The sequence below is a fragment of the Vicugna pacos genome, chromosome 3, assembly GCF_048564905.1.
Source record: "Vicugna pacos chromosome 3, VicPac4, whole genome shotgun sequence".
NCBI lineage: Eukaryota > Metazoa > Chordata > Mammalia > Artiodactyla > Camelidae > Vicugna > Vicugna pacos.
Window position 1 is genome coordinate 67,701,229 of NC_132989.1, and position 13,558 is coordinate 67,714,786.

At 39.5% G+C, this 13,558-nt stretch overlaps 1 protein-coding gene across 1 annotated transcript in view; it reads right to left on the reverse strand.

The window, feature by feature from the left end:
• The window catches only part of CMYA5 (cardiomyopathy associated 5), an 87,172-nt gene that overhangs the window by 16,728 nt on the left and 56,886 nt on the right, over window positions 1–13,558 (reverse strand). Inside the window, exons 8-10 of the mRNA XM_072958455.1 lie at window positions 9,536–9,685; window positions 6,911–7,057; window positions 5,650–5,797 (exon numbers count right to left, since the gene is read on the reverse strand). Of these exons, the coding sequence (XP_072814556.1) occupies window positions 5,650–5,797; window positions 6,911–7,057; window positions 9,536–9,685 (445 nt within the window). The remainder of the gene's footprint in view (window positions 1–5,649; window positions 5,798–6,910; window positions 7,058–9,535; window positions 9,686–13,558) is intronic.

Genomic DNA, 13,558 nt, shown 5'->3' on the forward strand with positions numbered 1-13,558 from the left:
TGAGTTATGTAATCTCTTTTTTTCTCCATCTTGGTCTCTCCCCCTCTCCTGTTTTCACCTTAGTTGCCAGGAAGTTCAGATTCAAATTTTATGTTCCATTGAGGTACTGTTCTTAACCCGTGCTTTCTGATATAATCTCCTCACCCCTACATTGTCTGCCTCTTGCTCTTACAAGGCTGTTTTGGGTAGTTCTATTATGCCTGGGTCTTTTATTGTGAACAACTTGAATACTTTTGGAAATTGACAGAACATAAGTTAGAAGTGAAGGAACAGATTGGTTTTCCATTGACTGAGGTTTTACTACACAGTCAGGAGGTGTATAGGATTTTTAAATGATCAAATTTAAATCAGATTCATCTGGGAAGAAAGATTTCATTTAGGAAAAGCTAAATGCCAAGAATTCTGGGGTGGGGGCTGGGGGTGGATTATCTTCTCAGCACTCACTCTCCCAAAGGCTTCCTGCAGAGGGAGGGAGGGGTATTACAACCTAGGTCAAGAAAACAATACCATATAAAGATTGGCTCTTAGCTCTTAATTACTCAATGAACTTTGGCCCAGTCATGTCAGTGAGTGGCCCTCCTGTCATCCTGTGAAGCAAGTATGAGGCAGGAATGACTGCCTCCTTTACCTACGGGTGTGGAGAAGGTCAAATCAGTTGCCCTTGACTGTGTGGTTAGCCATCAACAATCCAGTGGAAAAGCTTAGTAAAAACTTTAAAAAAAAAAAATTCTGGGATTCTTCATTTCCTGCTCAGGCACTAAATTCGTGAGGAAATTCACCCTTATTTGTCTTTATTATATAGACAAAGAGGGAGGTGTCCCCAGCTGGAATATCCAGCTGTGACAGACAATTCTGGTCCTGGCCCCCTCCCCACGTGTGGCCCCAAAGCTAGAAGCAGGAGGAACATGAGCTCGTAGGTCCAGCACCCAGAGCCCAACCCTTCCCGGGGATGTTCCCAGAGCCGGCACCCCGGAAGCAGGGGCTGGGGAGCAGGAAGTTCACCACCAACTACTTCTGCGGCGCATTGAGTCTCACAGATTTGTCACTCAGCACACAGCTTCTTTCTGCACAGCCCACACAGCTAATCCCTGTACTATATTTCTCTCAGTTTTCCCTCCTCCACCCACAATTCTGCTGACTTCTCTCCACACAGGAGAGACAGAACAGCTGAGGAAACAGCCGAGCGGTGGAAAATTTTTGCAAGTGTTTTGAGCCCACCCAACCTGAGGAGAGCATTCAAAGAAAAACAGGAAAGGGTGAGTAGGAGCTCCCTCAGCCCCCGCACACAAGCCGGGGATTGTCACTCCCGCCCACCCCCAGTCCCAACAGGGGCCGACTGCTGGGACACAGCCGCTGTGCCCACACACGAAAATATGCAAATATGCTTTCTGTGAGGATTATGGGGAGTGGAGGCAATTGCTCTGCTATTTCAGACACCACGTCAGGGAACGCAGGAGCACAGTAGGCTCATTCCATTCAAACACCTACTCTAAGAGTTCAACCACCACCTTTGGTCTTAAATTGGAATTTCTAGAAGCCATCACACTGGGAGAATGAATGCAATAGTGAAGATGGATGTGTTTCTGTTCTGGCAACCAAAATTAGACTCCCTAATCTAAAGGGTAATCAATGCCCTCCGTGTTGTGTGTGTGCGTGCCCGCGCACATGTGTGTGCGCGTGCGATTTCATATTACTCATCCTTTTCTCCCTTTTCATTTCCTTTCAACTTCTCTTCCTACTCTAGACCAGAGCTTTTAAGGCTGTCTGTCTTTTCAGGGATTGGGGGTGAGAAAGAAACGTAAATTCATTTAGTTCTTAGTTCTGTTTATTTCTCCACCTCTCCTTTGCTGGAGACTCCAGCCAGTTAAATGACTTGCAGTTGGCAAGGGTGAAGGCTAACGCCATCATTCATCCATTCATTCACTCATTAAACAGACCTCTAATAAACAGCTGCAGAGATAAGGTTCCTGTCTTTACCCAGTTTTCTGTTGGGTTTTTTGTTTTGTTTTGTTTTTGTTTTTGTTTTTTGCATCTGGTTTAGCATAGGGGTTTTGCATAAAACCTAGAACGTATGTAAAGGTTATGTAACCAATGGATAAACACGATTACAAGTGCCCTTCTCCATAAGTGATTTGTGAAAAGATTTCCATCCCACAGGTTGGACTAGTCCTATCTCCTAGTTAAGTATCTAAGCACTAAAATTAACCCATTCACCATTCTTCTTTACTTTGTTGGCACTGTTTATTTTTTTCCCATTTTGAATAACAGATTATCCTCAAAGCTGGCCTAACTTTTCTTCTTCGTATCAATATTATATGTTCACTGCTAATGGTATGTACCCATTCAGGTAACACATACATATTGAGTAGCTACAATATGCCAGACACTGTTTCAGACACTGAGGCTGCAACTTTACATAATAATCTCTTCATGGAGCCAACAAGTGAGTGGGATCAGACAATCCTTGGCTTGCTGTTGTTTCCAAGAAACAAAATAACTTTAATTATGCACTGGTATGCAGAAAACCAAGGTGAAGGACGTGGCTCTAATAAAATGGAAAAGTAGGGATCCTTTGCCTTTGTTGACTAGAGGGGATCAAGTTTTGAGGTTCTTTGTTTATTAGTTCTACTGTCTGACTCACTGTCTCCAGTTGGCATCTTAGAGATTGGGCAACATAGATTATAGTTAAAGTTACTTTTTTTTTTTTTTAGCATTTTGAACCACCAGACACTGTAAGGAATGTTTTAAAGTTGGTTGTAAGAAGCAGATGGTCAAAAAACTTAAGACACATGGCAACTCCAGAAGAGGAGAATTTTCCTTTCCTCCTGAACTCTTCAACTGGAGAACAAAAAGAGATACAAATGAGTTTTGCAGCTCTGGGCCTCTGAATTATTTCACAGGCTGTTGATGCCAACCTGAGGTACAAAGTATTGAGGCTTCTTGTACTGACGAGGGATGACTCTGATGTGGTGCATCAACAGTAGACTTTTCACATGAACAGGGTAGTGATTTGTGGCCAGCAACATTGTGCTTGCTTCAAAAAGTCATCTATTGTGAGATTCAGCAGGGATCCACAGAGCCTAGAATCATCCCTGGGCTGTGGCCTGAACATACCATTCTACCTCCTGGCACTGAGGGGTCTTTTAGCACTTAATTGGAAAAGAGCTCCGTCTCCAACACAGCCCCAAACTATCAACAAGGCTCTGCATGTGGAATTTCTCTTCACTTCTAAATTTGCTGGACCATATCCATTCAATAACAAAGAATTCTTGTATTGTTCCATAACTACTGTCAACTTTCTCCTTATCCAGACTCTCAGATGCTCTCCTTTGGCAAGAAAAATAAAAATGAACCCACTGGCAAAGTCTCAAATGGAACAAACTAATGACAAGTCTTACATTTTAAATCAGCTCAACTTTTGTTTTAATGAAATTGGTGGATGGCCATTTTTCCCTTACAAATGAAACTGTCATTGATTTCTCTGGCTTTGATGAAGGATTCGCTTGGAATGCATTGTTCATTGTTGATATCAAACAGACTTTTTTTGAGGGCCCCAGGATGATGAGAGAGGAACAACATTAATGAAAGGGGGTTTGAATGGTATTGCATTCTCTCTTTACATCGATGTTTCTCACGTGACAAAGGAAGGTAAGATACAGAATAACTCCCAGTTGCCAGGCTGTTAAGGTATGCTAACTCAGACTGTGTAATGACACACGTTTTAGAACTAGTGGAAAGAATATGACAAACCTGAGTTTGCATCCTGACTCCAAACTCTCACTCCATCATTTAATACCATGGCCGAATTATTTAACCTGCCTGAGTCTCATTTAATGGAGATCATGACTTCTCTCCTAGAATTGCTGAGAGGTTTAGATGAGATTTAGTGTAGGTCCTGGCATGCTGAAGGCCCTCAAAGGATACCCTTCCTCCGTCCATCCCCACTTTCCCTTCTCCCTGTAGCCACATTTATGAGATGACATCACAGTTCCTGCAGTGAGACGGCTATTAGCTCTCAGGGTTTCCAGCTTTCTGCTGATTTAAGAATCCAGCTGTGTTGATATTATTCATGCAAATGCCAGCTGGAGACTGATGCCACAACAAGGATGAGTCATTACCAAGCACCCCTTAACAGTCTGATCTTGCCCCAGAAAGAACTGGGCTTTCCTCACTGATGGTGGAGAGTGATGGGAGAGATTGGCCTGGTCTCAGGCGCTCCTGACAAAATGCTCTCAAAGCATCAAGAGGTTTTTATAGAGAAGGTCCCCGACTCCCCTAAGTGATATTAAATAGCGGTTAGCAGCTTGGACTTCAAAATCTAACAAAACAAGGATTGAATCCTGATTGCCACTCACTCGCTGAGTAGCCTCTCCAAGCGTCTGTTTTCTCCCAGACTTTGTGTGAGGATTTAACAAGGCCACGCATATAAGGCATTTAGGACTGTGACTTGGCATAGAGTAAATGCTCAACAGAAGCCAGTTATAATCTCTCTCTGTGTATCTCCATCTTAGTCCTCCTCCCTCTCCCTCTTCCTTTCATCTCTCTTCGTCTGTCTCTCTGTCTCTAAGTTAACCTCTCAGCTACCTGCTAATCATTGAAGCCTGCCTTCCAGCACTTGGCACATTAATAGCATTGTTTCTTGTACATTTACCACATTTTCACTTCTGCTGGAATGCCTACATCCCAACCATACATACCCCACTCAACATTAATTCCTTCTTTGATCATTATTTTGTGAAGCCTGTCTTCACATGCTTGAAAGAGACTGTAATTATAGCTCAGTCGTATGAAACTTCACATCATAACTAAATAAATAGCTGTTGATTGATCATAAAGATAATCAAGAGCTTAAATAATACACTTTATTAAAAAGCTGTCTCATTTCATACCATTATTTCCAAGTTCCATATCCTGCCAAAACAGTTTATCTCAGTAAATTTGGTTTAAAAAAGTCTTTATCAAAATATGAATATTAATAATAATGATCTGAATATTCATCATGGGACATGAAGTTGCCCCACTGCCATGAATTGGAGGTTAAGAAAATATCTCAGTAAAGGAATTAACATTTACCAAATGCCCCCTGGATATATAGCCCTTTACTGACAAATTTTAAGTTCGTAATTTTAGTGGGAGAGCTTTACATTTCTTTTTTCCTGGAAAAGTCTCTAGATTCTTCATGTTCCTGAAGAGGCAAGTATGTCTCTGTGACAATATATATGTAATTAGCTCCTTTATATTACCAATACATCACAGAGACTTTCAAATTTACATTACATACAAGCTCACTATTAGTTTTCTGAGTTAGGTGTTACCTATTCTGATGTAATTACTAAAAAGCACATAAAATATGCATATATGCTGTCTAATGACTCAAGTTAAATATACCTCATAGAATGTTCTTTCTTATTAAAATTCACATACATTTTTCTTACAAGGGAGTTATGATTCTGCATTGTAGCATGTGTTTTATTACAAATTTGGAGTTCATTGATGAATAATGATGGAATTGCAAATCAACAGCTTAATTAGCTCTGGAGGATTTTAGGAAGATTTTCTCCCTCTGTGAGCATAAGCTTAGAGGTTAGTGTAGAGCCCAGAGCTGGGTTTTTGGCACCCCAGGCTCTCCCCACAGAGAGGGATCCTTACCTGAGGCCCTCGCCCTCAGGAGAGTGTTGTCTGCAGTACTCCAAAGTGTAGGTCTCAGTGGCCTCGGGGTTGGCAGGCCGCCATCTGATGGTGGCCGTGTTCCAACACACAGTACAGTCCTCCGCACGGATCACAGGGGTGGAGGGCGCTGCAGAGAGAGAAAGAACCAAGTGAACTGTGGAGCAATTGGTGCCAGTTCTGCTTCCCTGGTATGCTAGAAAGGATGCTTGGGCATGACTTTGTCTTAATTTTTGATGAAAAAATACATTCTGGGCTGAAAACCCAAAAGGTATAAAAATGTATATAGTGAAAAGTCTCCCTCTCATCCTGCCTTCCAAATTGCCCAGTTTTCACCCATCCCCAAACCACCTCTAATATTAGCATCCTGTAAATCTTACCAGTTTCTTTACACATATAAAAGCAAATAAAAATGAAGATTCTTGTCCCCCTCCCTTTACACAAAAGTTAGCCATGATCTTGCCTTCCATAAGTGCTCAATAAATATTTGTTTTAAAAGGCAAGAAGAAAGGATAAAATGATGGGATAGTAATTTCTTCCCCTAAGATAGTTATGATTATCTTAAAGGCAATGCAGACTTGGCTCATGCGATACCTGCTTCAGCTCCTGTGAAAAGATTCCATTATGGGAATGCATTCCCAGCTAAACAGCCTTGCTGAAAAGCCTTTCTGGGGCTCCTAACACCCATGCGAGGAAGACTGAGCTTCTTACCTTAGCAAACATGAACTCTATGCACTAGTCTTTCTCACCTTATGTCTTTCCTCTCCTTGTTTTTAAGTCAAAAAATAATACCAAAATTCCTGTTATGTCCTGCACCTCCATACTCTCTTAACTTGATGCCTGTGCACATGTGTCTTCTTCAAGTGGAATGCACTCCTTTAACACGTTACTTCCTACCAATCCTTCAAAGAGTTTCGTTCAGACATCAGTTCTCAGAAGGCATTTCTGATCCTGCCCCTACCCCAACCTGTCTCAGGCACCCCTCTGGAGTGTTCTCATAATAACCTATGCATAACTGAATCACAGTTCTTACCCCAATTTTTAATAGTGTTCTCTTCAGTATTTCCCCTACTTGACTATGAGTTTTTGAGAACAGGAACCCAGTCATTCATTGTTATAGACTTAGCAATGCACACCACCCAGCATGCAATAGGTGCTTAACAAATGCTTATTCATTGATCTTAATAAATAGTCCGTGAAAAATTGAGTATTGCCTCCTAATACCCCCTTAACATCTCCTTACCTGTTCTAAAAATTGCCCTTTCGCTGGGCAGGCTACATCCAGTGAAATTCACAGCCATTACCCACACTTGATAGCATCGGTCAGGTTCTAAATCTTCAAAAATGCAGTAGCTTTCCTTCACTGTCACTCTGTATTCTTCCACCAAGTCTAGCATAAAACACAATTGTAAACTCAAGGGTATCTTCCTAAGCTTACTGTAAGTTACAGTTACTGCAAAAACTTGTCTATGACTTTTTTCAGTGGGAAACCCAAAATGACAGACTTACAGCTATCACTAAGTGACAGGAGCACTTCAGAATACTTAAGAAAGCAAAGGCATTCTGAAGAGAGATATTCAGAATGACTTAGTATTACTTCAGATTCTAAGCTTCATATATCACAGTTACTTTATTTCAATAGCAAATACTAAAATTGCATAGTTTATATTAGCTTAAATATCAGTAATACATTCTCAAGAAAATTCTTAAGAAGCAATGCTGATATTTCAGGAAAGTGTGTAATAAAATAAGGACAACTTATGATATTATAAAACATCTTTACAGATTAGTAAACCATTTTAGTATTCAGTAGGATTTTCAAAATTTCAAATTCTGGTTCCTTCTCATAAATTCCATAATTCTCTGAAATAGAGATTTCCATAATTTATAGAAGTACTTAAGCACCTTTGATAGGTCATAAACTATTCTAAGAAATAACTTTGTTCAGCCAAGACATTTCCTAAAATTACTTGTTATTTTACTTTCAATATTTTAGTAGTAAATATTACTTAGTAACATTCTAAATAACTGCTCCCTTGGGCCAATTTGATTATTCTTACTGAAATTTTCTCTCCTTTTAAAAGAACAATTTTCTTTTCTAAATTAGCCTATGGTAATTCCAGTTATCCTCTTATTACTCTAGGATGTCACATCTTCAGAACCCCTCCAGTTAAGAAATCAGATTGCTTCCTTTTAAAGTAAATTTAGGAGATCTTCAACACAGCACGTTCTTTCAACTTCATCTCTCTTTCCCAATGAGCTATACTTTCTGGACAAAAAGTTTGGCTTAAATAATGTCATAAAGACATTAACTGAAAAACATTTCCCGCAGAGCCTAGAAACTGTGACTGAAGTTTTCAATGGAATCACCCTTTTAGGCTAAGTCCTGCTACCCTGGTACTCCTTTTAACAATGGACATAACATATGTTAACCGGAGTCCTATTACATACAGCATGGTGTCACAGTCTAGATCATCAGATTAACTAACTGGCATCAGCAGAGTTCAAGGCATTGAATGAAAGAGACAAGGACAGGTAAGTGTTTGAGGGATGAAAGGCGGAAGTGAAGCACTTAAAAAAAGTACTCCAGGAAATAAACAGTTGTTAAGAGGAGTGTTGGAGAGCCATGAAGTTCCATGATACAATCGGATATACAAGGAGGTGAAGTGTGGTATAACAAAATAAATACAGAGTCAAGCAAAGAAAAACATAAGCTTTGGCGTCTGAAGGATCTATATTTAAAATCTGCCCCAGTCACATGCACATTGCGTGGCCTTGGGCAAATTACTTAACCTCACATCAGTTTTCTCATTTGCAAATGAGGATAATACCACTTTTCTTGTGTTGTGACAGGTATATGATAATAGGTCCCCAATAAGATAGGAGTTCTTATAGACAAACTTAGCCAAATTTACAATACGCCAGTGGTTACTTTCTCACTTTTTTCCAATTTAAATAGGTATCACATGACACCTCAAAAGACTTAACTATTGGTAACAGTGAAATACATTATAATTTATTCCTTGTTACACATTGGGTTCCTATGGCATGTCAATCCTGTCACATGCTCATCTGGTTTCCAAAATATATGCATTTGTCTTCAACAAGCAACACAGAATGCCAGCAGTCCCAGCTGTTTTATCAGAAAGTACAACCTCAGACTGCCTGGCTTCTAGGTCCTATCAGAGGTCCTACTGAACATGTAGAGAGATGTTTACTGAGGCTCAACTATAAGACGTGCCATCCATTTAGCCTCCTAAACACATTCACCTCTATCTTTGTGTTATTTGGGACACCAGAACACCATACCATAAAGTCTTCTCATGCCTTGAGAAGTATGAACTCTGAATGTACCTTTATAGTTTGTTCATAGCTTTTATCAAAGGTGAATCTGAGAAAATGCCAACCATGGTTTCCATTGCTGCATTTGCCTTAAAATTACCGTAGAGGACACTGTCCTGTATACAGCTCATTTCTCCTCTACAAAGAGGTACACTTTATACTTGTCTTTTAGACTTCAGTTCTGATTGAAACTTTGTTTTTGAAATTTTCGTATATTAGCTCCCTTCTGAAAATGAGAATCACTTAATTGCTCCTGTCATCCGGACAGCTCCAAGCCAAACCTGAATCTCAGTGACAGTATTCATGTTGACCATTAGGATGATATTTATGCATTTTTGTTTTCCTTGATCTTGATTTCCAAATTTTGCTTATATGCTATTTCATTATGTAATTGTTGGTTTGTTGTTGTTTTTTATAAGTGGCTAAAATGCTTTGTGGGAAGAATCATAGTATCTATATGTTTAAATACTACACATTAAGATGTAGAAATGTACATATGCATCCACATTTGTGTTGGCAATCCTACCGTTTACTTCTTGGTCATCTTGTGGCTCCTCCATGCAGTAAACCTGGAATGAGTCAATGACATCTTCCTTGTTCATGCTCCAGTAAACTGCAATTGTTGTGCTAGTAGCAGAATTTGGTTCCTGAGGCTCTAATCTAGGAGGTTGTGGAACTGGAATATAAGCAAGATTTATTATAACTAGTGCTGTTTTATTGATTAATTTCTTTTCTTTTTTGCAAAAGTCACTTGTGCTTTTTGAAAATAATGCAAGCAATACAGAAGTGCATGGAGTAAAACTGGGAGGGACACCTTGTTCCCAATACCCCCAGCCCCAGGGATATTTCTTGTAGGCAACCACTGTTACGGTCGACTGTGAATCCCTCAAAAATGTTTTCTCTGCATATATACATAAATGCACATAATATACATGGAAATAAACAACTATGGACCTCCAGATGGGATCACTTGATAATATTCTTCTGTAGTCCTCTATTTAGAACAATAAACTCACACAGGTTAGAGGATACATCAAATGATTTGGTTTTCCTTCTAAACAAAAATTTTAGTATGCATTGATAGATAACCAATGTTGTATCCTTCTACATAAGTATAGACTCTGTATTGAAATAGAGACAAATGAAACCCTTTTAGCTATAGTTGCTATATCATCAAGCTGAAAAAGACTTTCGTGAATAAAATATCAAAATACACTTTCTGAAACTACTATCCCATTTTCTCTTTCCAACATAACTATACCTATGTATTTTTTAAAACAGAATGTACAAATTACATAGGGGAAAGTACTCTACTAACTGATTCATATATAAGATTTGTTCTGAATTTTAAAGACATTATAAATCCACTGTCTGATTTTTAAAGACAATATTCTCGTGTTTTACTAGAGATTTTTTAAGTTTACAATTGTGCTTATTGAACACTAATGGTATATATGACACCATAAATCAAGCTCCTATGCAATTCTCCTCCAAAATTTTTGTGATTTAAAAGCATTAAACATATTTTACAAATTAGAGGAAAAGGTTATTCCCATAGTTGAAATGATGTCCTATTTGTAAATTTATTTCTGTGGCTATTATCTTCCAGTCAACAATTTCCTGAGAGATGAGCTTGCTGGATAATATAGGCCAAACTTTATGAGATTACATTATTAAAAGTCAACACTGAAGGGGAAGAAGACAAAGGTTAGTTCAATAGGAAAGTGGAAATCAGAAGAAACAAATGGGTCTAAAGAAAGGAGCAAAAAGAGACACACTGAGATTCAATAAAGAGATAAAGAGATGAGGAAATACACAGTTATGAAAAATGAGAAGCAGGGTGAGTGGTCAAGTTCATGGACTCTGGAGCAGAGAGGCTGGCCTAGGGTGGCTAGATCCCCCACTGTGTTATCCCACCCTCAGTTCCCCCATCTTTGAAATGGGAAACAACAATAATAATGTCATTTCCTCCCAGGGCTGTTGTGAGAAGCAAGAGAATGTATATTAAGTGTTCAGCAAAGTCTCTGGCACATAGTCAGTGTTAACATTCAGAAAGCAAACTGGCCTTTGCAGGAGCACAGAAAATGGAGGGAGGAAGGCGGAAGCCCCTGAAATGGGAGTTGAACTATGGGTGCAACATCTGGTAAATCACAGAGGGACTGCAGAGGGAGGAGATGCTCAGCAGACTGCATCATAAGGCAGGAAGACTGCCTGTTAGAGCACCTGCCCAAGGACTGAGAATGGTTCAGAGACTCGTACACTATCTTTGACTTTTCTGTTTGTCTTCCCAGCAGGAAATCACTGTCACGTTCTAAAGGAGTCCATCCAGATAAATGTAGTTCAGTAAGTTTTCACATGGCCCAGGTTTACTGAAGAGCCAAGCAGACTGACTATTGTCAATCATCTTTGAAGCAGTGTTGGAGAACTCTTTGAGGCACGAACAACAAAAATGCTCCTTTTTTCTCTATGAATTATACATTGAGCTATATTTGCTTTAAAAAAAATGGTAACATCATTTCAAGAATCTCTCTCTCTCAGGTAACATAACTTAAAATCATTAATTGACCCCCCCAAATCAACAAATTTTAAGGAAGAAGCAGTTGCAGGGAATTAAGCAAAGCATGCAGGCTAGAAATAATTTTGTATCAAATGTACTCCTTCCCCCCAAAACATTAAAATTAAAACATCTTTTTTCAAAAACAAGAGCCACTTTTATTTTTCAGAGTGTTCTAAAATTAAAAACGGAGTATGAATATTCCATAGATGTAATCTATTAACAGCAGCTAGATTTACAATTCCTGCGTGACAGAAGAACATCAGAGGCCCTGATTTTACACATTAGCAACGCTATTTACACTTCTGTGGTAATAAACTTGAGTAGGAGTAATGCCAATAAACAGAAAATGACTTTAAGGCTTCTTTGCCTGAGGCTAAGGAATTGGGTAGAGGAATCACTCATGGATTCCCTCTGCCTGACAGAGCGTGCCCATAAAGAGCTGTCATGCTCAGCGAGCTAAGCTTTAGATCAATTTGCTTTTCAGTACCTGTGGCGGGACACAGATTCCCACTCAACCTAGCTTTCAAAAGAGCTCTCAGGAGAGCAGCTTTATTCGCAGTAGCCAAAAGGCGAAAGGAACCCAAAGCACATCAGTGGGTGAATGGATAAGCAAAATGGTACAGCCATACAATGGAATATTATCCAGCTTTACTAAGGAAGGTCTGACACATGCTACAACACAGGTGAACCTTGAGGACATTATGCTAAGTGAAATAAGCCAGTCAGTCACGAAAAGACAAATACTGCATGATTCCACTTGTAGGAGGTACCTAGAGTAGTTAAATTCATAGAGACAGAAAGTAGAATGGTAGTTGCCAAAGGCTGGGGGTGGAAGGAATGAGGAGTTGTTATTTAATAGATACAGAGTTTCAGTTATGCAAGATGAAAAGAATTCTAGAGATGGATTAGTGGTGATAGTTGTACAAGGATGGTGGCTTCACAATGGTTAGAGTGGTAAATTTTATGGTATGCATATTTTACCACAATTTTCTAAAAAGTTCTCAGGATCCAGAATCAAGGGATTAGTGACCGTGGATGTCATCCCTCCTTCCACAGCGATGTACTTCACCTCTAGTGTAGCGTGCAAAGACTGAAGCCAGACTCCCTCCGCCACACGCACCCCAAATAGCTGTGTATGTAGGGCAATTTGGGAGATATTACTCTGCTCCCTCTCTTTCCTTGCCTGGCAGATGGGGATAACAACAGAACCTACCTCCTGGAGTTGTGGGATTAGATGACAGTCTAATTAGGTAACAGTCTCTATCGTGCCTGGCATCACGGAAGCGTGGAAGAACTGCTGGAGGCTGCTGTGTTTCTCATTAGAAAACTCACATCCTTTCCTTATTATATCTGTTTATTTACAGAGTGATCAGATTAACTTTTCAGGTACCAGGTGAGAACTTTATATCTGACAGGTGTCACTGGTTGCAAAATGAACAAGAACTATTTAGCAGCAAGTCAACACCCCTGGGCTCCAATTCTATGAAGCAGATGCACAACGCATGGCATTTATACCTCAGAGATCCGTCCCCCCATAGCGGCCTGGAACTACTGGGGCTGCCACACGCACTGTTTCTGAATGAATCATTAACACTTTGTGACAGTTTAACTCTGCGACCTCTAAATATATAAAATGTCCTCTCATTGCCTATCAGATACTCAAAAGAATACCCTTCCAAATGAACAACAGCATATAATAAATCCCTTAAAAGCAAAAGAGCTACTCTGTTAATCAGAATTTCTTGGTTTGCATTCACTTCTCTATTTAAATGCTTCTTAAAGACATTACAAGAAAATACCCTTTTGTTCTGAGACATTTCTAGAGAAAATCCATTAGGATAAGTGACTGAATTTTTCATTTTATGTAGGATTGGCGGGGTCTGGGGGTTTTTTTTGTTTTGCTTTTTTTTTTCGTATTTTTAAAGAACAGTAGCTTTTACTAGTTACTAAATTAAAACTTCCTATAAGAATGACAGTTGTCAATTTAAAAAC